Source organism: Prunus persica, chromosome G5 (assembly GCF_000346465.2).
Source record: "Prunus persica cultivar Lovell chromosome G5, Prunus_persica_NCBIv2, whole genome shotgun sequence".
NCBI lineage: Eukaryota > Viridiplantae > Streptophyta > Magnoliopsida > Rosales > Rosaceae > Prunus > Prunus persica.
The window spans coordinates 13,718,156-13,738,899 of NC_034013.1; the positions used below are offsets into that span (position 1 = coordinate 13,718,156).

General features: G+C 39.0%; 5 protein-coding genes across 7 annotated transcripts; 3 read left to right on the plus strand and 2 right to left on the minus strand.

Moving 5' to 3' along the window:
* LOC18777719 (snurportin-1) lies at positions 123–2,929 on the minus strand. Its single transcript, XM_007211125.2, has 7 exons — positions 2,496–2,929; positions 2,220–2,406; positions 1,870–2,120; positions 1,510–1,624; positions 1,306–1,398; positions 689–832; positions 123–572 (listed from the first exon to the last, which is right to left on the minus strand). The coding sequence occupies exons 1-7, from the start codon at positions 2,855–2,857 to the stop codon at positions 459–461; spliced, it is 1,266 nt and encodes a 421-aa protein (XP_007211187.1). The 5' UTR covers positions 2,858–2,929; the 3' UTR covers positions 123–458.
* Positions 3,006–5,090, plus strand: LOC18777995. 3 transcript variants are annotated; one of them, XR_002271689.1, is made up of 6 exons: positions 3,006–3,327; positions 3,471–3,641; positions 3,758–3,847; positions 3,961–4,015; positions 4,197–4,270; positions 4,726–5,090. XR_002271689.1 is itself a non-coding variant. In XM_020563943.1 (6 exons), exons 1-5 carry the CDS (start codon positions 3,154–3,156, stop codon positions 4,242–4,244), a joined length of 603 nt encoding a protein of 200 aa, XP_020419532.1. In that variant the 5' UTR covers positions 3,008–3,153; the 3' UTR covers positions 4,245–4,270; positions 4,395–5,090. The 3 variants fall into 3 exon arrangements, 2 of the variants coding, with proteins under 2 accessions (XP_020419532.1, XP_007210940.2); XM_020563943.1 differs by having other exon boundaries at positions 3,008–3,327; positions 3,961–4,080; positions 4,395–5,090; XM_007210878.2 differs by having other exon boundaries at positions 3,009–3,327; positions 3,961–4,080.
* LOC18777748 (exocyst complex component EXO70B1) lies at positions 7,031–9,713 on the plus strand. The gene has a single exon (XM_007209818.2). It carries the CDS (start codon positions 7,402–7,404, stop codon positions 9,349–9,351), a length of 1,950 nt encoding a protein of 649 aa, XP_007209880.2. The 5' UTR covers positions 7,031–7,401; the 3' UTR covers positions 9,352–9,713.
* LOC18776707 (SNF1-related protein kinase regulatory subunit gamma-1) lies at positions 11,195–13,878 on the minus strand. The gene is made up of 6 exons (XM_007209103.2): positions 13,590–13,878; positions 12,972–13,144; positions 12,657–12,839; positions 12,289–12,564; positions 11,864–12,027; positions 11,195–11,775 (listed from the first exon to the last, which is right to left on the minus strand). Exons 1-6 carry the CDS (start codon positions 13,774–13,776, stop codon positions 11,478–11,480), a joined length of 1,281 nt encoding a protein of 426 aa, XP_007209165.1. The 5' UTR covers positions 13,777–13,878; the 3' UTR covers positions 11,195–11,477.
* LOC18776039 lies at positions 15,928–19,037 on the plus strand. The gene is made up of 6 exons (XM_007209647.2): positions 15,928–16,154; positions 17,106–17,151; positions 17,277–17,403; positions 17,692–17,762; positions 18,418–18,524; positions 18,725–19,037. Exons 1-6 carry the CDS (start codon positions 16,035–16,037, stop codon positions 18,758–18,760), a joined length of 507 nt encoding a protein of 168 aa, XP_007209709.1. The 5' UTR covers positions 15,928–16,034; the 3' UTR covers positions 18,761–19,037.

The following is a 20,744-nucleotide window of genomic DNA, read 5'->3' on the forward strand; positions in this document are numbered from 1 at the left end:
TCTAACATTTATCTTTTCTAGGGGTTCGAACCTCGGTACAAGGTCATGCACTTACTATCCTAGCCAACTGGTCTAACACACGCTCATTTATGGGCATAAGGAAAAAAATGATTACGCATGTCTCACCGTAAAATCAATAATCACTTTCCAATTCCTTATTCCCCAGTCCTAAGTTCCCATAACATGTCTTGAGAACTTCTATACATTGATGATCATCCCACATCATTACGTAGCTCGCATACAGATAATCTTGTTCTCCCATATCAACGTTCTAATTTAAGAGTACAATTAAATTAGAGTAGGCATAAATCAAACCCTACACTCAAGCCATGCAGCTTGACAATGCAAGTTTTAAGAGCCTTTTGGAGCATATAAACATCACCACGGTGATCACAGTGAGGGTAATTTGTCTGCGGTGTGCCCTGCCTACCATTACTTTCAGAGTTATCAACTTATGATCAACCAACCATATCAACGTCAGGTCTGTTTCCTTCATCATCTGGTGTGTTGATTGATGCTACCAAATCATCAATTTTCAGGGGGGACCCCCGAACCATATTCTGAAACATGACCTGCAAGGTTATATTCCAAAGAGATCATTAGTATCAGAAAAGATTTTAATAAAATTTTACTGGGCTAATCTTAACATCAAGAAAGAGTGAATTCCACCAGACATTTTTCTACAAACCTTGGAGTAACTATCTGCAAAAGCACGTGCTCGGTTGGACTTTCCAAGGTAATGTAAATCAGCCTTCTCAAGCTTCCCATCCACAACACTCAATCCTCCATCGCCAATAGCAAAACGAAGAAGATTTCCAGAATGCAACCCTGACTGAAAATAAAATGAAAAGTTAAAATACAAAGGCGAATAACATCATCGAATGAAGAAAAATAGGAAAAATGCTAAATGTCCCGGCTACCTCTTCACAGAGTTGCAAAGAACCCAGAGGTACCAGCCAGTCAGTTTATCTGGTCAAGCCCCAAAATGGTTTTACTAGTGGCCTGAGATAGAGCCACACTTTCATCGGAAAACCAAGGGCAAGGGCTAATTTGCCATGGTCGTGGCTTTTGAGCATGGGGTTGATTGGGGAGAGAAAAGAAGAGGGAAAAAAAGCTACCATGCTAAGAGAAATTTTTGTTTCGGTGACAGAACACTAAAATTTGTAATGACTGCAAAAGCAGCACCACTCCCTTAAAAAGTCGTACCACACTTTTAAGCACTACTTGTACTTACTGGGTGCAGATATCCATGTCAATTAGTTGATGTAAAAAATTTCTAGTTTGAAAATTAACTATAAAGCAAACCTTTTGTATGAAGTCCAAATCTAAGCAACTAAATACAACTGGGGGGTCATCTGAGGTAGTCACTTTTCCATCATCTTGCAGCTCCAAAACTACCTGATCATATGGAATGAGAGGGAGAGAGAGGGAGTGTCTGTGTGTGTCAGCCAATCACAATATATATCTAAGTTATAATGGAAAATACGTAAGATATGTAATGAAAAATACCTGTTGATGGCTTGGAACCTGTCCTTTATTATCTGTGTCAATAACATACTGACTGCAGTTCTCATCCTTCCAAACTAATGCCAGTGGTGTATTTCCAGGTTGATAATGAGCATGCCTAGCAAAAACAACAATTTTACATAAATCTTATGCTAAAGTAGGTTCCAATAGTATAAATCTGAGAACAATGACAGTGAGTCCTCAAACTGTCATCTGACCCGACAAGCACAGATGTAGTGATTCACAGTGACAACATAGGGCATATTTCACAGCTCCAAACAACAGATAACCTAGAATCATATATCACCGCTATCAACACTCTCATATCAACAAATTTCAAGTAGTATCAGGGAATGGGCTTACTTGTTATAAAATAAAAGACCATCTTTTACATAAGGTACCCCTCCAGCGTATGCAGCATGTAGACCAGACTGATCACAAGTATGTACAGGAACCAAGCTGAACCTATACTTATGATAATGGGAGGGAGGCTCACAAGCCCCCGTCTCAGCCAGCTTAGAATTCAACCAAAAGAACCTAAACTCAGCCGTACAATCATACAAAGAGTAGCCTCTCCAGCACACCATGTCGATTACATAGTAAGTCTGGTCCATCTGCATTCATTTCACAACCAGCTTGACAAATTAACAAACACTTAGAGCGCAATGCAAACAAGTAAACAATCAAACTTAAATGATAATTGAATTACTTACCTCGTGAAATATACAGTCTAGGATTGAATATGATTGAGCAGAACCCGACCCGTCTCTGGTCCTGGCACCATTGGGTAGAGCAGACGGGAAACGGTGGAGGACGGTGCCGTTTCGTTGCCTACTGATTGTCGTTCCGTCCGATGAAACGACGAAGCATCTCTTCCCAGATGGTCTCGCAAACACATACCTACACTTACCCAAACCCAAAATTACTTATTAAAAAAAAAAGTAAAATTATTAGAAAATAAAAACAAATTTTGACGGTGAAAAGTGAACCAGTCGTGGGGCAAGCGATGAGGGACGTCGATCATCCACTCGGGGAGCATGAGCTGTCTGGCGAACCACTTCCGCCCCTCTGTGCCTCTGAGCTTCGAAGCGTTGCGAAGATCGAATTCGAAGTCGGAGTCGGATTCTTTGGACGATGATCCGAGTTCGAGTTCGGGTTCGGGTTCGGGTTCGGGTTCGGAGGGCTGTTCATGTTCGGGCGGGAGGGAGAGTAGGGTGGAGGCTAGGCGGCGGGCCTGGAGCTGTGCGTCGTGCCGGCCTTGCTCTTGGCGCTTCAGCGAGAGCTCTCGGCGCCTCTGCTGGTCTGAGATCGCCGGCCTTTTGTAGGCGCGGCGGAGATCGTGCGGCGCCATTTTTGTTGTCGTCTGAAAATTGAATTTTAAGGAGTTGGCGTCCTTTTAACTTTTGAAAAACGGTAACGGTGCCTTCAAGCGAATAATAGAAGTACAGGGGCTCAAATGCAATATTAGTATAAGCTTTTAACTCAAAACGGCATAGATCACGTCGTTTGGTGCTCGTCTTCTCTTCAATCAGAAAGAAGTGGAAGCAAATCCCAGCACGGAGTCACTGGACCTTTTGCTAGGGCGCGAAAGCCCGCCATTTTCTGAAGTTGAGAAGCTAGGGCATCGATTTCTGAGCTTGACAAGCCATGGAGCACACGCTGTGGAGCCATTTACCGCTATTGGTTAGGTCCAATTCGAAAGATTCGGTTGAGTACATTCTTCAGGCTCTTTGGAGGACCCGGAAAACCGGTCTGGACCCGGCCGACCGAGACATTATCCGAGATATGCTCCAGCTCCAGAACGAATCGGACCTCGACCCGGTACACTTCTCTCACTCTCACTCTCAATCTCTTGTGTTTTGAATTTCGAATTTCTATGAATTTAGCGCTTTTTATTGGGAATTTGTTGCTGAATTTCATTTGAAGGAATTTGTAAATGTCTGGTATTTTTTTGGGGGGGGCAGCTTTTTGTATGCCTTCGCATGTTGATTCGCAGATGCGTTTACGATAACATCGGGAGAGATGAGATTCAGAAGCTGTTTCCCAGTGAGGTCTTGCCTGAGTTACAGAGACTGTTGACGCTTTTGTTGCAGAAGTTTCAACGAGAATGGCGGCAAGATGTACTCAAGGACCAGGTTAGAGATATGAACTTTCAGATTTTCCTGCGTTTGTACGTAAACTCATTGATTTACTGGGGATAGGAAATTAGGCTAATGACATGCTGTATATGTAAACTCAATGATGTAAATAGGGTGCTTTGCCACGGTTAAAGACAATGACATGGGACATGGCGAATCCGGATGCAGAATTCGCCGACCGCGTGGCTGTTATCAACTTGAAGGTACTGGAAAACCAACATAACTTCTTGTGAATGCTTTGTTATTACTATATGTGGTGAAAAGATGTCATTTTTATTTGCTTATTGGTTATAACTTATAACTGCTCTTTCTGCAGCTCCTAAATGATTCACAGTCTCGCTCAAAAGAATCGGAAGTGAAGTTTGAATTAGGTAATGATACTCTAGAAACAATGCTGAATTCCATGTATAGCATAAGAGACCAGTTGTCAAACGTGGTAAGCATTATGTTTGGAGTTTTCCTTCTTCATTCGGTTTCATGTAGTACAGAAAGCAAATATTTTTCTCTTAGCTTTTTGGGGAATCTTATTGTGCCTTCTCATCTCCTTCTCAGGGTGAGGCATCAAATGACTATTTATCTCAAGATGCAAATATGTTGTAGATAACCCATATCCCCTGGATGCAATGGTATGGCTTGGCTCAAATATATCTTGTGATACCATTTTCGTGACTAAACCTTGCCAGATTAATTGAAAGATGTAAAACTTTTTCTATTTTTGTGTTGTTTCTGTTGGGGGGTCCAATCTAGCAGTAGCATATGTGACTCGAGGTTTTTACTTCACCGTGCCCCAAACTTCAGAGAGGGATTGGTGGTTAGTCAGGATTTTAAAAGCATTTAAAACTCAAGAGAAGTGTTCTTCCTTCCGTTTGTTATATTTCAAGAAAAATGCTGTCAAAAGGCATATCATGGTTTAAAGAATGCTGATAGTTAACCACAAAAGCATGTCAGATTTGGCTTATGGAGTTACTCTTAAAAACCTTAATAACTGAATATTTTTTGGAAAAACAGTACCTTGGACAGTAGAGCTGTGCTTTGAAGATTGCTAGTTTATCTTCTCACTGTTGTTATTGTTGTGATGCAGATTGGGATAAATGGAACTTGTAAGGAGTTTATTTTTTCCTTGCTTTACGCCGGTGCAGTTCGTAAAAAGGATGTCTTTATTTGCCTTAATTTTTACACTAAAAATGTTGAAATGACCCATAGATAGTGTCCCTTTTTCATTTCCTAGATGTTTCCCAGTGTTTGATACAAGTTTCAAGTGACGAGAGGTTCTTCGAAGAATCCTTTTGTGGTTGGCTAAAGTTCGATGTCATCCTATTTGTGCCTGCCATGTAAAAAGTTGTCAAAATTGACTTGTTTGAACTTTCAATGGCATGCCTTTTGGACGAGAAAATTGTACGTTAGGCTTTGTCTGATCTGATGCAATTCACTTTTGTTTGGAGCTTATTGATTTCCAGGAAAACCTCCCTGATTGATTCTTCGCTACCTTTACGGCAGGTTCTAAATGATGTGGTTGAAAGAAACATAATTTTATTATCTGAAAACGATAATAAACAAAAAGAATAAGTCATTGTTAATTTCTTTTTTCTAATGTCATTTACTTTAATTAGTAAAGTTAATATCTCAATCAGGCCCTCTAATTTGTCACCTCTGAAACTTGAGGATGATGGTTTTAGACTTTTTAGTCACGACGCGTGGAGTCTTGGTCCAAGCTTCATTTTGCCAAGTTTGGCGCTGGTTCCGTGTGAAACTGGAACCATGGCAGCACCTGCACCAGTCAAACCGCATCTCTAAATAGTTGAGGGGTAGATTAGGAAATTAAGCTACAAAGTCCTACATCCATAATTAGAAAAACACTTATATGAAACGGAGATGACACTATTTTGATATCCCGAGTCAGTCACGATACATATAATTAATAAAATAATACGACAAAAAGATTTGAGAAATCAATTTCTAAACTTTCTAATTACTTCTAAACAAAGCATGGATTTGGGTTTTGGATTTATGCATTGCAAATCTAACGTGTTAGGTGAGGTAGTTTATTTTAATTTATTTATTATAATCCATGGAAGAAATTTAAAAGAAGAAAAATAGAATTGGGGATCTTCTAGTAATTTTTTGAGTCAACTAATTGGAGTTGTAATGCTGTTGACAATTACAAAAGTCACATTCATGATCCAAAGTGCAGCCTTCGACGAATAGATGGTGTCGTCATTCGGAAATAATAATAATAATGTTTTCTTTTCTTTATTCTCGGTCAGAAAAATAAATAATTTAATCAATTTATTATTTATTTTATTTATCTATTTTCATGAGAAGAATTAAATTCAAGATCTCTGGTTTTTGTTCGTCATGTCTAAACTTTACAATTTTATGCCCCTGAAATGATTTAATTTGAAAATTCAATCCAAACTGATCTGAGACTATAAAAAAGAAATATAATCCAATTGAGGTTGTCTCTTTTTAACTTTGATCCAATTATTCTTACAGTTACTAAGAACGGATAAAATAAAGTCATCATTTCACATTGGTTTTCAACTTCTTCTTCTTTTTTTTTCGATGGTCTTCCACTTTTTTGTTTCACTATTTTCTTTAGGAGTTGTTATTAACATTATAAAAAAGTCAATATGCACTCATTCAAGTATAATTTATTAAGTTTAAATGTTTATTGTTTGACAAGTCCTTATAATTTTATTCGAAAATATTTTTACTCATCATTTTAACTCAAGGTGTATCATCAATACTATTCTTAACAATTGACACATGTTCATGAGCCTAATCGTAGTTAAACTTTTTAATAGTGATGAGGCTACACTTTGAATTAATTTTTTTTTTTTATAGGACATTTCCTATTGAAAGGGACGATAGCATATTAAACTCACACACACAATACGGATGCTAAGATTCGAACTCATAACCTTGCCTGATAGAATAAATACTCCAAACCACTACACTAGTGAGTTATTTACAAAAATGCTCTCATTTTTATTCAAGATAAGTTTAAGCATACACTCTTATTGATTTTGAATTAGATATCGGTTTCCTAAAATAAAAGTAAATAAATAAACCAAATATAGTAGCTCCTAAATTGCATGATCGGCCAAAAAAGGAAAACCTAAATTTGTTTCATTTTTTTGCAATATACATGTGAATGGGGAGAAATTGGGTTGTTATTATAACCATGTTATGGTGTGAATGCGTTATATTTTAATCAAGAAACATTCATGGCACGTTATTTAAAAATGACATTATTCTTTAAAAATTCCTATTATCGTGTAAAAAGAAAGTATATAGGTTGGATAGTGGCCCCCAGCCCATTTGACCCAATCAAAACTGGGTAAGAAAAGAAACTAAACCGCAGGTTAGTGTCAGTGCACAGCACCGCAGCCGATCAATTCAAGCACTCCCAAGTTCGATATGGGTGGAGACACTCTAAGGAGGAGTTTCCCGTAACTCACTCCTCTTTCCTGTTCTTTTCTTTTTCCTTGTCCAAAAACCAGCACAACGCAAAGCAGCCGGCCAAAGCAAACAGACAGTTTGGTCATTTCAGTTGCAGACTGGAAAAAAGAGAGACGAACAGCCCTAAACCCATAGCCAAACACCCTCAAAATCACCAACTCCGCCGTCACCGAATGATCTCTGCCTCCCCTAATTCCAGTTTTGCCAAATCCAAATCCTAATAGGTGCTCCCTTATCCCCACTCCCAAACAACACCTTATCTCCAGCCTAACCCTAGAACCCAAACGCCTCCCAAATGACCACCACGACCACGAGCATAGGTGGCGGCGGCGAGGACCGGGTCCTCGCCACGGCTCAGCAGATCGTCAAGAGCCTCAACACCCCTAAGGAGGTACGCGAGGACATGCTCTTGATCTTCTCCAGCTTCGATAACCGCTTATCCAACATCACCGATTTGATCAACGGCGAGGATTCGAAGGCCGAAAACGACCGATTCGAGGCCGCCGAGAAGGTGATTTTTCGGTGGGAGTCGAATTCCGAAGCTCACAGAAACTCGGTTCCTTGGGAGGAGTCGCCGGATGAGTCTGGCGAGTATTTATCGGCCGTCGATGAGATCCTCACTCTCATGGAGGGGCTTTCGGTCCGGTCCGATAACGAACTCGTGGACCGGGCCGAAAACGCACTCCAAATCGCGATGACCCGGCTCGAGGACGAGTTCCGCCACATTCTGATCCGAAACACAGTCCCGCTCGACTCAGAGCGGCTTTACGGCTCGATCCGCAGGGTCTCACTGTCGTTCGCCTCAAACGACGGAGAAATCGACGAAGAATTCGAGAGTTTCGGCGAGGAGGACCGAGACGCCGGCCGGTTCCACGAGCGCGGCGGCAGCCTCGGCGACACAGACGTGGATTTGATACATCCCGATGCCGTCGTCGAGCTGAAGGAGATCGCCGAGCGTATGATCCGGTCTGGTTACGAAAAGGAGTGTATTCAGGTGTATAGCAGTGTCAGGCGTGACGCTTTGGACGAGTGTTTAGTGATTCTTGGGGTTGAGAAGCTGAGCATTGAGGAGGTTCAGAAGATTGAGTGGAAGTCTTTGGATGAGAAAATGAAGAAGTGGATACAAGCTGTGAAAATCGGCGTTAGGGTTTTGCTAACCGGAGAAAGGAGGCTTTGTGATCAGATTTTTGAGGGGACTGATGAGACTAGGGAGATTTGCTTCAATGAGACTGCTAAAGGGTGTATTATGCAGCTGTTGAATTTTGGACAGGCGGTAGCCATTGGTCGAAGGTCGCCGGAGAAGTTGTTTCGGATACTTGACATGTATGATGCCATGGCCGATGTGTTGCCGGACTTGCAGCAAATGGTGACTGATGAATACGTGGTTATTGAGGCCAGGGGAGTGTTGGATGAGCTTGGTGATGCAGCCAAAGGGACCTTTGCAGAGTTTGAGAATGCGGTTCAGAGCGAGGCCAGTAAGAAACCAATGCTAAGCGGTGAGATTCATCCGCTTACTCGGTATGTCATGAACTATGTTAGATTGTTGGTTGATTATAGTCATACTCTCAACTCGCTTTTGGATACTGGTGAAGAAGAGTTACAAAGGTTGCAAGGGTTGCCAAATGATGATTTGGGTATAGAAAGCATGTCCCCGATAGGCCATAGGTTGTTGTTGTTGATTTCGAATTTGGAATCCAATCTTGAGGAGAAGTCTAGGGTTTATGATGATGGAGCAATGCAGTGTGTGTTTTTGATGAATAACATTCTGTACATAGTGCAGAAGGTGAAGGATTCTGAGATTAGAAAGCTCTTGGGAGATCAATGGGTTCGCAAGCGCCGGGGCCAGGTACGCCAGTATGCTACTGGGTATCTTAGAGCTGCTTGGAGTAAGGCCTTGTCTTGTTTGAAAGATGAAGGAATTGGTGGGAGCACGAGTAATGCTTCAAAGATGGCTTTGAAGGAGAGGTTTAAGAATTTCAATGCAAATTTTGAAGAAATCTATAGGATCCAGACAGCTTGGAAGGTCCCCGATGCTCAACTTCGGGAGGAGCTTCGGATATCTATATCAGAGAAGGTGATTCCGGCTTACAGATCGTTTATGGGGAGGTTTGGGAGTCAGCTAGAGAGTGGAAGGCATGCTGGGAAGTATATAAAGTACACAGCAGATGATTTGGAGGGCTATGTGTTGGATTTGTTTGAGGGGACTCCAGGTGTTCTGCACCATCTGAGAAGAAAAAGTACATAGAATACAGGTAAACCCTTTGCTTTTATCAAGGACTAGTTGGAAGTTGGAACAGAGTTCTAATGTTGAAAAAGAAAAAAAAAGAATGTAGCTTGATGATAATACCTATTTATTCTGCTGGTGTTAATGTTATAAACACAGGTTTTTGTGAAAGCTATTTTCCAACCCCTCCTATCTTTTGCTGTAATGATTTTTATACATTTTTTTATAGACTTTAGTTTTTTATATGCGTGGATTTTTTTCATGGTTCATGTATTTGATTGCCATGATCGCCAGCGACATTTGTATGTTATCTGCGCGCGGAAGAAGAACTAAAACCGTCACTGTAAAATATTAAATTTGATACACACAAAGATTCAGAAACATGTATCATTACAGTTTTAAATTTATTTTCCCCTCTAAACATGAGTGACAATTGCTTGCATGAACTGAGAAATTGCTCGAGGGTTTGAATGGTTTTCTGCGAAGTTATCAATCTTTCAAACCCTTTTTACTTTTAAGAAAAAAAAAAATTAACAGAAGGGTTTTTGGGGGCAATAATTAACTTTGGTATTGCCATTTCCTCATCTTTTAATGAGTTTTTGGAATTGTAAGGGAAGCACTGTTAGGAATTAGGTATCACTTAATTCACTTCTAAATTTCCAAGATTGATACTTGACGCCGTGGCTAGAGTAGCAATTTCCTTGCTGCTGAATTAGCATACCCTATATAAAGCATGGTTTCATAGGGAAGATCATGAAGTTTTCTAGCTCATCTAATTTTCTCTGAGAAATGATGAACTTATTTACAGGATCATTGAAGCCATCGATGGATGAAGTGGAAGTTTTTGAGAATGTGTGTTAAGAAATCGACTATCGATTGTTTGTGCGGACAAAGACAGTTATACAATCTAGGGTTAGCAAATTGGTGAAAGGTCAGATGCAATGATAACTAAGATGTCAATGATTTTTTCTCTGTAGGGGATTCGATTCAAGCTATAGGTAGACACCGACAAAAAGACAGCCAAGAAAAGAGAGAGAAATTCCAAATTTAGTGCATGTGGCCATTTTTGCTGTCAGTGTTTAGTGGCAACTGCTTGTGTGATGGCAAATTTTCCCATCTTGGTTTTCATGTAGCATGAAGTTGGAAACATTGCTGGTTTTGGATTTGCTCTATTTGGCTTCTGCAAGGCATTATTTCATCTGTAGTGTACAGTGAGTTATCAGTTTTTTAGTATCAGAGGGCAAAGCCGATAATTAAAAACTAAACACTGGAAAAAAAAAAAAAAAAAAAGCCTTAAAAAATGTTTCTAGTAGTCTTCCATGTCTTTACAAATGCTCTATTACCACTGAGCTATGGATCCGTTGGCGTATTCGCCTGTTTCAATCTCCTTTTTTGCACACGACAGAAAACCCTCTATTGAACCACTTGATATGTCTTGACGTTTGCAAGCACAATGAAGATGGAAACGACACACATGGGACGTAACATGATGTTTCAGAGGGTAGAGTGTCCATCCATTCAAATTCAACCAATTATTTGGCTTAGGTGGATGATGAGAGAGATGGGTCGATAGCAAAAGTCCTACAGGAAACAAAAACAACACCGTTTTCAATTCCCAACTGATTGGAACAGTGAACCCCACTTGCTATGTTGCAAGTGCAACCAACAAACGTGCCATGTCCGAGAGAAGGAACTATAATGGGAATGTGATTGAGATATACCCGTTAATCTCCATGGACCTGAAATTGGCTTCTTCTAATATGCGTCCATGCAGATTGGAGTTGGATGCAACATTGAGAGAAGTTTCAACTTTTATTTTTAGGCAATACAAGAGAAGTTGGGCTTCTTGCTTGGAAACATAGACAAAAGTCCAAACTTTGCTGATTCGTTTTCATACCAGAAAGTTGCGAACTGCTAGCTAGCAGTGACAATGGCATGTCTCAGCACTAGGCACTTGATTATTAGATTGTTACTGCAAAAAAGCTCGCTTGGAGGAGAGCTTGTGGATACAACATTTATACAGAAGGCTAAACCCGGTCAAACCGAAGAAACAGTAATTACACGCAAGAGGCAAAACAAAATAATACAAGATAGGGTTACTCATTTGGTTTTGTGGAAAGGAGTGTTGTTCTTGATGACGACTTCTCTTAAACTCTGCTGTTTTCGGGGAGCGGCAGAACACCATCGAAAAAGTCGCCGAAGTAGCCACGGGGCTCATGAACTAGCCTTGAGATGATGTCCCTGAGTGTAATGACTCCTTCCAGATTCCCATCATCATCCACAACATATACCCTGTGGATCTTCTCGGCGTCCAGCATCAGAATTAGGTCTTTAATTGTGTGATCCTTTTTGCACGTAACCATGGTACTCAACATCGGGTAGACTTCATGATGCGTCTCTAGATACTTTTCAACAGCCGTCAGGAAGTTCTTCGCCGTGATCGATCTGTCATAAAATGTCAAATAAATGATCCAGGCATACATAGCAACTAAACTTCTTTATGAATAATTCGGAACACATTTTCGCTACGAACCTGTAGTCATGGTAAATTTCTGGTGCAGTAAGCAAGAATTGAACATCTCTTAAGCTTATATTGCCTACTGCCCTGCTACCACCCTTTTCAATCACAGGTACCCCTCCAACCCTCTTCTTCCTCATCAGCTTAAATGCTTGCAGCACCGGTTCATCCTCATATACCTGCACCAGAACATTAAAGCATTTAAAGAAATGACAATAAGTAGACATGCTAACAGGAAGTCATTGTGTTTGAAAGAGAGAATTCTAATGGATCATCAAAAACTTTTGGAAACATACTGAGGCTAAAAGAAGCAACTGTCTAATACGACAACTTCAACTTCTCGAGGGTTATTCTTCTCTTGTGCACCCAACCTTACTAAATTCTCTGACTATTAAAATTATCTAGGAAGACCAAATGCTGCAAGCGTAAAAAGTATGCACCTTGACAATGTGATCGGCACTCATCATGGGAAGACCAAGTTCGGATAGTTTCTTGGTTCCCCAGCTCTCAAACCACTGAAGTCCGGCACATTCAGCCAACATGTGAATCACCGCAGATTGTGTGATGACATTATCAATCTTTCCATCACCCAAATCAACAACAGGAACGCTCTTCATCTTGTACTTGGAAAGTAGCAAAAGCATGGTGAGAAAGGAATTGGATGTTTGCAAAGCAAGAAATGGAGCCCAGCGGAAGGACCCAGATATATCTCGAACCTGTATGCTCAAACGTTAATACATATCATGGGAATTGGGAATGAAAGTAAGGCTTATGCTACTGAGGCTGATGTTTATGCCAATAGTATGACCTGTGTGTTCTTGTAAAACTCAGAAGAGGTCAAAGCCTCAAAGAAACTTCCTGCAGTTGTTGCAGCAAAATCAGAGCCCAATTCCAATCCTGCAATATCAAGACCTTTCAGTCCATTAGCTGCTGCGGCAATCGCGGTTGCACTCGACGGACTGGTTGGCGTCCTCGGAGATGGAGGTTCTGACTGTCAAGATTAACATAAACATCATGTTTTCAACTTGTCAAATATGACTTTGTGGGCACATGAGAAAAGAAAATGCATTTATAGTAACATGAGCAAATGTTTCAATGCAGGAGCTTCGAACCACAAGCTAACCTGATGGAGAATCCACACAACAATCCCGGCAAACTCAACGATACCGATGTATCTGTCGATCCAGCTAGCATCCTCAGGCGCATCGACATCCACCACTGGTGCACTAAGAATTTTGTGTTGGGACAGGATTTTAACAGCTTCAGCTAAACTGGTGTCTGACTTTATCTCAATCACTGAATACAACAAACGTTTAAAATGTTAATAATCCAATAAACATTAGACACACACATCAATCATAGTTGTTATGAGGCAAACAAAAAGGTTTTTAATTTCCAATCCTGAATATAATAATTCAAATTTTCCAGAACCTTCATCAAATTCCAACAGAAAATTATTTGTCTTACTTTTCTTTGTTAATTATTTGTTTTCTTCTTCTAATAACATTCATAATCATCAAATTCTTATTGACTAATCATTTGTTCATCACCATATACACATATAACAAAAAACTTAACATGATCCACTTTCTATAAATGTTATCTGCCAAGAAAACGTTACCCAACAAGCATATGCATAAATCAATCAAACCCAAATGTGAAAATCTATATATGTATGCATGTATGTATTGTAATTTTGTATATGTATGTATGTATGTATGTATGTATGTAAAGATGGTACCTTGATTAGAAGGAGCAGGAGGGAAGGCAGAGACAGGGACGCTCTCAAAGCAAGCATTGAGCTTTTCAGTTGGACTTAGCTGTGGCTCTTGCACGTCCCACAAATCCTCTACTTGCATCCCAAGCTTTGCCTCTGGGCTCCGAGGGCTCTCACTCTCCCCCATCGTCGTCGTCGCCGGCACGCCCATTTTTTTTCTCAACGCACACAAATTACAATTTTCTCTCTCTTTCTCTCTCTCTCTCTCTAGAACTCTCTTTCCCTGTTACTCAGAATCAGACACACACTGACAATATTTAACTACGAAAACTGAAAGCCACGCCAAATACATCCAAACTAACCAAATATCATACCCATCACTCTCCTCATCGCGCAAAATAAATCAGGAGCGTCGGAATTAAATACTTTTAGTGAGAGGGAGTGTTTTGGGACACGTGGAGGGCTGTGATGATGAGAGTGCATATTTCGTGATTGACACGGGCTTCAATAAACGAGGTGCTGGCTTTGGTAATGTATATCCCATTCGCTTGATTGTTTTAGGGAAAGTTCTTATCCGGTTTTCAATGCTGGCCACACTGGTGGGCGACTCTATCTTGCGCCGTAGCGCACTTTGCGCACCTTGTTTTGAGGATTACTGGTGACGTGGACGTTATGCTGGACACGTGGTTGCTGTTTACATGAGTGTAGCTTTGTTGTTGACCATTGTCGGTTACTAGTTGATGAATGGGCGAGCGTTGACCTACTTTATGCCAGGGCCAACATCGACCTTACCATATTGGGCTTTCTACGGTTTTCGGGAAAATTTTGGATAGGTCTAAACCGCTAGTCAGCCTTTGAGCTGGCCCAACTTGACTCGTTGATGACCCGGGCCTTCGTTCCGGGTTATCACAGCCGTAGCCTTTTTTGTTTTTGGAACAGCCCTAGCCATTGTGCGGTTCAATTTTTCTAGAACACGGGATTCATTTCAACCCAGCATTATAAGTCGGAATACAATGATAAACCACAACACACTGAATAATAAAATGGTACAAAACAGCCCTCAACATTGTAATTTGATTGTTTTTACTATCACAATTCAATTCTTGTTTTTAAAAAAGAACATTACAATTTGATCCATTTTCACAATTCCAATTTCTTAAAATATATACATGTGACTGAATTATTGATCATATTTACTATTTTCCGAGTTAAAAATTTAGGCCATGTTTGGTATCCTATTTAAAAAAGTAAATTCAAAAACTATGGTTCTTTTTAAAAACATAAGTTTTCAAATAATGATTTTAAGATCTAAAATTTTGTTTGGTATTGAACTCCAAACTAATTTTAAGATCTAAAAAAATTGAAATTAAAATTAGAAACCCTAGCTTTCCAAATTGAAATTAACAAAAGAAAAAGAAAGGGGGGAGGAGAGAGAGAGAGAGAGAGAGAGAGAGAGAGAGAGAGAGAGAGAGAGAGAGAGAGAGAGAGAGATGGGAGAGGGAGAAACTAGGGGTGGGCACTCAAACTGGCAAACCAGAAATCCGAGCTACACCGCATCGAACCAAATCGAAAAAAAAACTGAGTTGACCAAAAAGTCAACAATCGGTCAAAAACCAAACCGGACTAGTTTGGACCGATTTTGGATTCGGTTCCATGTCTTCAAAAATCGGACCAGCTTAACTGAATCGGTCAAATTAAAAAAAAATAATTTTAATATATATTTATATTTAATACTATATTTTTAATTTCACAAAAAAAAACTAATATTTATCAAAGTTCAATTTCAAAATATCTCTCTTTTCTAACTTTAATATTTATTTTTATATGAAATTGAATAATTTGTTAATTTTTAAGTAAAAAAATAATATTTCAGTTGAGAATTGTATTAAAAAATATTTTTTATAATCCGGTTCAAAATCGAACTGGAACCAGAATAGGTTCAACTCGAATCGAATAGTTTTTGAATTTTTTTATTAAAATCGAACCGAATCAAACCAGATGAATAGTATCAAATCGATTTTAATTTAAAGCAAAAATCGGTCCAACCTGAACCGTGCCCACCCCTAGGAGAAACGGGAGAAAGAGAGATGAGAGGGAAAAAAAATTATAAAACTTCACTTTTTTTGTTTTTAATAATGGCGGTAACTTTGAGTTTTTAAAAATGGGCCTACTAAACGGGTTTTTTTGACTTTAGACTTAAAATCTGTTTTTGAGTTTATAAAATTGAATCAAGTAGGATATCAAAAGAGCCTTAAATTCCCTTATGAGTTATTTTTCCTCCCAAAATGTACCGCCAAATTACTACAAGGGCGGGCCCCACTCCCGAATATAGCGAAACTGAGTACGGTCACGAATCCAAGTCTAAAGCGCACACACGCGGCCAAGACTCACAGACTCACAAACCAGTTTGATTTGACTCCCTCCCTCGCTTTACCTTTGTGAATAGTTACCGAGGCTTCTTCACCCGCCATGGAGGGCTCCTCTTCTCAGCCCTCTGATTCAAATCAGACGGCTTCTGGCGCTTTTAAGTTCCTCCAGAACCTTCCCTCTCGCGGCCTCCTCTCCTCCACCTTCCTCTCATCAAATCCGGTGACCCTCTCGTTTCCTTTCCTTTTTTTTTTCTCGCTTTTTTTTGTTGGGTTGCCGATATATTGTGGGAAGTGTTGAATTCATCGGGTTTGGTGGCAGTTAACATGGTTTTGATGTAAACCGAGACTGAAAATGAGCATTTTTGGGTTATAGTTTTGTTAGGGTTTTACACTTGTTTGGAAGTGAATTCAAAAGTATACACTTCAATTTTGATTTTCTTTTTTATCGACTTTTAATGGTTGGTTTGGGTTTAGATGAAATTTATAATTTGTATTTGCATGTTTATGTAGTCGATTGTGAGTAAACTTGGTGTAATTTTATAATTCAGGAACAAAAATAATGGCTTGTACTTGAATTAGTCATTGGGTTTTAAATTTTACATGGGGAAGTAGATTTAAGTAGACCCTATTGCTTGCATATGTGGAAAAATTATATTTTGATTTGGGAAATGTGCCAATTCGCCTGTTGTATACATGGTACAACTGTTGATTCAGATTGCATCAATGCACATTGTATGTGGTTGTGCGAACATGGATCATGTATATATCAGTATGCATGTGACTGCTTCATTTTTTCTCAATTACATCAAAGTCTGTTTCTTTTCCGAAGAATGGAGAGCATTATAGGTAGGCTGGGTTGGTTAGCTACCACCGATAACAATAACTTACCAATGCCGGAAGTAGTATTAAAAATTTGAAAGTTATAGGTGGTTGTTATAATTTTCTGTATCTAGCTTTGCTCTCTAATATGAGAAGTCAGTTCGATCAAGCCTGTGTTTCAAGAAACAAATTCTCTCTGATGCATTTCTTATTGTGTTTCACTCATTTGGATACTGACAAGCCACAAGTGCTTTTAGAAATTAATGAATGATTTGAACATATATGTGGACAAATGATCTTCTTGTCTGCTTCATTTCTGTTCTTTTGCTTACATTATGAAAAACTTTTGCAGGGTGGGATGCGTGTGTATGTTTGTGTCCGTGACACATCACCCCCAGGTTTACATGTGCTTTTAAGTTTTTGAAAATTCATTTATTTTGCTCCAAAACAATAAATGCGAGACTAGCACTCTATATTCAGTTTATTCCACTTCTGACCTGACAACTTGCTCTTGTTTGTCCAGAGGATCAACATATACAGACAAACCAACAAAACATATTGATTAGATCACTTACGCTTAAGAAACAGAAGGGAGAATCCAGTTCAAAGGATGTGAAGGGTGCAGGTGCAGCTGAAGGTTCTAGGAAGAGGTATGACTACCTTTTCCTTTTGGGATGAATGATGTATGGATTTTCTTGACAAGATCAACTTCTGTGTTTGTGTTCCAATGACCAAATTATTGAGAGGGTTTAGTTGTAGGCTTCAGGTCATAGACTGTTGTTACTAGCAAATGGCAATGTCTGTTACCAACTTACCATTCCTTGGTTTATAGTTTTTTTATTACTCATATGTGTATTTATCATTGTATTCAGTCTTAACTGGACCTGGTAAAGAAGATTGTGTGCAGTCTCATTTACCTTCTATCTTTTATCATTTAGGGTTGCTGAAAGAGTTTTGGATAGCAGAACTTCAGCTAAGAGAGCCGCTAGTCAAAGTAGTTCTCGACAAGGTAAGTTTCTGTAGTTTTTATATTGCATTGGCTTTTGCACAAACATCACTCATTTGTAAGTGTATTGGTGTGATGGTCCCTTGAAGTCTATATTTAATGCTTTAATGTTTCTATTTGCCAGTGACCAAATAAAAACTTTAATGTGTCTTGTTCATAATTTTATTATCTTGTAAAGCCCTCACCTTGAAATTTTATCAAGTTTATAGCTTGTGAACGGTGGGAATTTATCATATGGGAATTTATGGCCAATTGCATGGTTGTACGGTTTCATCGTGGTTTGAGATGATGACTAATCGAACTGATTGTTGTGGAGCAGGGATTTTTATTTTAATGCAATTCTTGTACAGTTTTGACTCCAAAGGTTTTGCTGTCTTATTACTTGTGCGTACAATGTGAAATCATAGTACTGATTGAATTTTCGTTGCTTGTGTTGACATCTCTGATTTAGTTATCACATTCTATAGATGGAGTTGTATCTGTAATTTCTATGTAAAGTGGGTCGAGCTGTTCATTCTTCATTGGAGGACCCTATGATTCTTAAATTCAAGCGCTTTTTTCTTATTATCTGTTGGACATGCTTAATTCTTTTGAATTTCCCACAAAATGAATGATATTTATTAATCTTATTTGAGTTTGTAATTGCTGTAACATGCAGAGGGATCAAGCAGCAATCAAGCATCTAGTAGGGACTTCCAGGGGTTAACTGTAGAGAGGCTCCGTGCCCTTCTGAAGGCTAAAGGTCTTTCTTTAAAGGGAAAGAAGGCAAGTATCAAGACAATCTAATCTCAACTCTTAAGTATATACTTAAAGGACCTATTTATATATGAACCAAATTGGGTTGCTTATGGTGTGTGGACCATTGGCAATTCAGATACGATAGCTTTATTATTATTGTTTTAGTTGTTATTAGCAGATACAAAACCTTCATCTGACTTTATTCATCCATGAAATAATGCTTGCAGGATGAGTTGATTGCACGACTGAAAAGCTCTAGTTGATCGTAGTTCAGACGGTGGGGTATCAATTTCTGTTTTCTGTATGTGTACTCTTCTAGGGGAAGGAAAGTGGTTTGCTTTTTTTTATATAATTTATATTTGTAACTTAGGAATGATGTAAGCTGGAATTATCGATCATTTAAAATGACAATGACAAGCTTAGAGACTCAGAAATGCATTTTGTATCATCATGTTCTATAAATTTTTTGGTGAAGACATCGTGTTCTGTAAATTACATTTGGCTTCTTTTATAGCATAACTTCCCAATATAGTGAACTGCATACATGTTCTTATTGATTAGAAGTTAAAACAGGAACTGTTGTGAGGAATTCATTTCTTCAATCAGTGGCGAAGGCTAGAGATGCTTTGCTTCCTTCAGGGGCTGCATGGGAATTGGGAGAGTTTTTAGCAACAAATCTGGCTATGGTGTCAAGCTGCTGCTAATGAAAATGTTGAAACATTTTGCCAAAATCTTGAGAAAGGACAAAGGAGTGTGCTCGGCAGTTTAGAGGGTGTAAATAAGAGCACTAAAAAAGAAATAAGTGAGAGCAGAGAGGACAAATTTTGTGAGATATGCAATCTAGCCCTATAGGCCCAGAGCCCATAACCCAAACTAGTTGACAAGATGCAATTGGCCCCAGAACGGAGTAGTTGCAAACGAACTGTATTATCACAATAAGATATGCAAGGGATCCAGAAATCCTCTCTTTATGAACATGGACTTAAATATGCATAAAACTATAACATTAAAGAATACATAAAACTATGCTTCAAAGTTATACTACTCCCAACTTGTCGTCACTTACCACGACGGATTCAATTCAAACTTTCCTCAAACTTAAAAAATAAAAAGAAAGGGGACGGGGGAGGGGAGAATCGACCTTTTGTCTTTATTAGGATTTTTACGTTGTTGTGAGTTAAATCGAACTCGAATGTAAAAGAATAGACATTCTGTGAAAATTAAGTGACTTAATTCTCGTTTGTAATGTGTGAAACAGTTGTGAGTGAGCCGTTAATTTACATAAAACATATCAAACCACGTGCATCAATGATTGGTGTTTCGCAGCTTGGACGGTGCAGCACACTGCAGAGGTCCCTTTATATTTTGAACTGTTTCACTATAATATCTGATAAGAGAATCTGACTTATGGGAAGCTCCAAGTTATAAACATGGTTCCCATTTTTTCAACTAAGCCTAAGTGGACCCTACTTGAGGCTTGTCCTCATTGGGAATACGGGCGCCGTAATGATGATATTGAAGGAAAATGATTGGTTGCTGTCACACTATTACTTGATGGTTGCTCACTTTTATTGTAACGAAGAGAAGATAAGAGAAGAGAAGAGAGGGGGCTGACAAATGTGTCGATATCTTTACCCACAAAGAGGAACAGCTTCAAGGCTAGTTTCCCACCAAACAAAATGATGAGCTGGCTCACACATGACCATATGCCCTATTATTATATCCCAAATCGGTTGAAGAGTTTAGTTTCTTATTACGTATTATTGGAGATGCTCACTGAATTTTAATTTGTAATGACTATGTATAAAGTTATAATAGATTTGAACTAGTCGGTGTGTATTACTCAAATAATCTGAGATAGACAAGTCCCGCCTCAAATGGTCGTGATCTCATATTACCTATTAATTCTTTGATGGATGTCGGTTGATTCTTTTTTCTCTTGTCTCGACTTCAAATGAGAACCTTAATTATTAGCCGTTTTAAAAATATCTAAATTTGAAGGTCATTATTCTTAATTCAAATACAAGTTTGGCTTGGACCTGGAAAATCTTTGTTGATGTTGTCTTATACCTAATGGTATCTTTGATGCTGAGAAAGGAAACCAAATAAGATAAGGCAAGTCTGAATTGAACGGTTGTTAATTGTTTTCCAAGTGCTAGTTCCACTTTGGGAAAACAAAAACGTGCTTAATAATTTCCATGTGGGTTTTTTTATATTTCGGCAGAGAATAAAGCCACGTTTAATAAT

What these genes read in the sequence shown, in the direction of transcription:
- LOC18777719 (XM_007211125.2), bottom strand. Translation starts at nt 2,857, where the DNA reads ATGGCGCCGCACGATCTCCGCCGCGCCTACAAAAGGCCGGCGATCTCA. An exon ending in AGGTTCCAAGCCATCAACAG is followed by an intron (nt 1,399 to 1,509) that starts GTATTTTTCATT and finishes CCATATGATCAG; the next exon opens with GTAGTTTTGGAGCTGCAAGA. An exon ending in ATTTGGACTTCATACAAAAG is followed by an intron (nt 833 to 1,305) that starts GTTTGCTTTATA and finishes TTTTATTTTCAG; the next exon opens with TCAGGGTTGCATTCTGGAAA.
- LOC18777995 (XM_020563943.1), top strand. Translation starts at nt 3,154, where the DNA reads ATGGAGCACACGCTGTGGAGCCATTTACCGCTATTGGTTAGGTCCAAT. An exon ending in ACGAATCGGACCTCGACCCG is followed by an intron (nt 3,328 to 3,470) that starts GTACACTTCTCT and finishes TGGGGGGGGCAG; the next exon opens with CTTTTTGTATGCCTTCGCAT. An exon ending in TGGCTGTTATCAACTTGAAG is followed by an intron (nt 3,848 to 3,960) that starts GTACTGGAAAAC and finishes CTCTTTCTGCAG; the next exon opens with CTCCTAAATGATTCACAGTC.
- LOC18777748 (XM_007209818.2), top strand. Translation starts at nt 7,402, where the DNA reads ATGACCACCACGACCACGAGCATAGGTGGCGGCGGCGAGGACCGGGTC.
- LOC18776707 (XM_007209103.2), bottom strand. Translation starts at nt 13,776, where the DNA reads ATGGGCGTGCCGGCGACGACGACGATGGGGGAGAGTGAGAGCCCTCGG. An exon ending in TTGTGTGGATTCTCCATCAG is followed by an intron (nt 12,840 to 12,971) that starts GTTAGCTTGTGG and finishes TAATCTTGACAG; the next exon opens with TCAGAACCTCCATCTCCGAG. An exon ending in GAAATTTACCATGACTACAG is followed by an intron (nt 11,776 to 11,863) that starts GTTCGTAGCGAA and finishes ATTTTATGACAG; the next exon opens with ATCGATCACGGCGAAGAACT.
- LOC18776039 (XM_007209647.2), top strand. Translation starts at nt 16,035, where the DNA reads ATGGAGGGCTCCTCTTCTCAGCCCTCTGATTCAAATCAGACGGCTTCT. An exon ending in CCGTGACACATCACCCCCAG is followed by an intron (nt 17,152 to 17,276) that starts GTTTACATGTGC and finishes TTGTTTGTCCAG; the next exon opens with AGGATCAACATATACAGACA. An exon ending in GCTGAAGGTTCTAGGAAGAG is followed by an intron (nt 17,404 to 17,691) that starts GTATGACTACCT and finishes TTTATCATTTAG; the next exon opens with GGTTGCTGAAAGAGTTTTGG.